At 54.0% G+C, this 1,053-nt stretch overlaps 1 protein-coding gene across 1 annotated transcript in view; it reads left to right on the top strand.

Annotated features, from left to right (window-relative positions):
• The window catches only part of LOC103601981, a 43,847-nt gene that overhangs the window by 37,195 nt on the left and 5,599 nt on the right, over nucleotides 1-1,053 (top strand). Inside the window, exon 9 of the mRNA XM_008586384.1 lies at nucleotides 545-832. Within this exon, the coding sequence (XP_008584606.1) occupies nucleotides 545-832 (288 nt within the window). The remainder of the gene's footprint in view (nucleotides 1-544; nucleotides 833-1,053) is intronic.

Here is a 1,053-nt window from a genome sequence, read left to right as displayed (position 1 = left end):
ATGGGGTGTCCACTATTAGCAGCCACTTAGGGGCCTAGGCAAAAGAGAGTAGCAGGGAGCAAGGGGTATGTTCTGCCAGGGATTTCAACCAGATGTTTTCAGGGCCAGGAAAGGAAACAAATGTGGTAGCTGCTGAATGTGAGGCAACAGGGAGTGGTGGGGACTGTGGCTAACTGGAGACACATGTCTGCCTAAAGCTGGCAACTGCTACTCAGCTGCTGCTGCTTGTTACCAGGCAGGAATATGAGCTCAGTAGTGCCAGCCTTCCCATTTTTCAAGAGAAGCTAGAAATCTGGATTTTTATGGGAAACCTACCAATTTTAATATTATCTCAAAATTTTTAAACACTACATACACCTTTAATGCAATTCAGCTGGCAGAAAGCTGATAATGTCCAGCCTCTGGTCTGGACATTAGAAACTTTCTAAAAGATGGATGTCTCAGGCTTCCTTCAGTTTCTCCCCTTTTCCAACACCCGCAAATGACCTTCAACAGCAGTCCCTCATGACAGGCCAGCCACATGCTGTATTCTCTCAGTGCCTAGGTCAGCATCGAAGTGTGCACAAGGCCTGGAAAAGCACTGGCCCTGGGGAGCCCAGGCCCTGAGGAGGCCCGGCTGGGGCCCCTCCATAGCTCTCCTCTTCTGCCCCCTCCCGCACCTTGCGGGAAGCTGAGGCCGCTGAAGCCCTCGTTCCTCAGGGAGCTGCAGAGCCACATGGAGGGGGAGAGCCTGTACGTGGTGTCAGAGGCCGCAGAGACCGTGCAGGACACACTTCAGAGCCTCGGCTGCCCAGAGGGAGCAGGGCAGCTGTCCTTCGTCAGCCCAGGCCATGTAAAGGTTCAGAGCGTGCCCTGGGTGCCACGGTGGGTATGGGGGTACTGAACACCACTGACGAGCCCAGCCCTGCCATCCTAATTCTCAGCAAACTGCTGCCCCACCTGAAAGACGCTTCATCTGGAAGGGAATGGAGTCCCTGGGTGCTGGTCTCCAGGCCCTTAGTTCTGGCAGCACATTAGAATCACCTGGATAGGCCTTTTGCTGGGCTTTTTGGG

This window comes from Galeopterus variegatus, unplaced genomic scaffold, assembly GCF_000696425.1.
Source record: "Galeopterus variegatus unplaced genomic scaffold, G_variegatus-3.0.2 Scaffold3970, whole genome shotgun sequence".
NCBI lineage: Eukaryota > Metazoa > Chordata > Mammalia > Dermoptera > Cynocephalidae > Galeopterus > Galeopterus variegatus.
The sequence above is the reverse complement of the archived record's forward strand: the minus strand, read 5'-3'. Positions and strand labels throughout refer to the sequence as shown.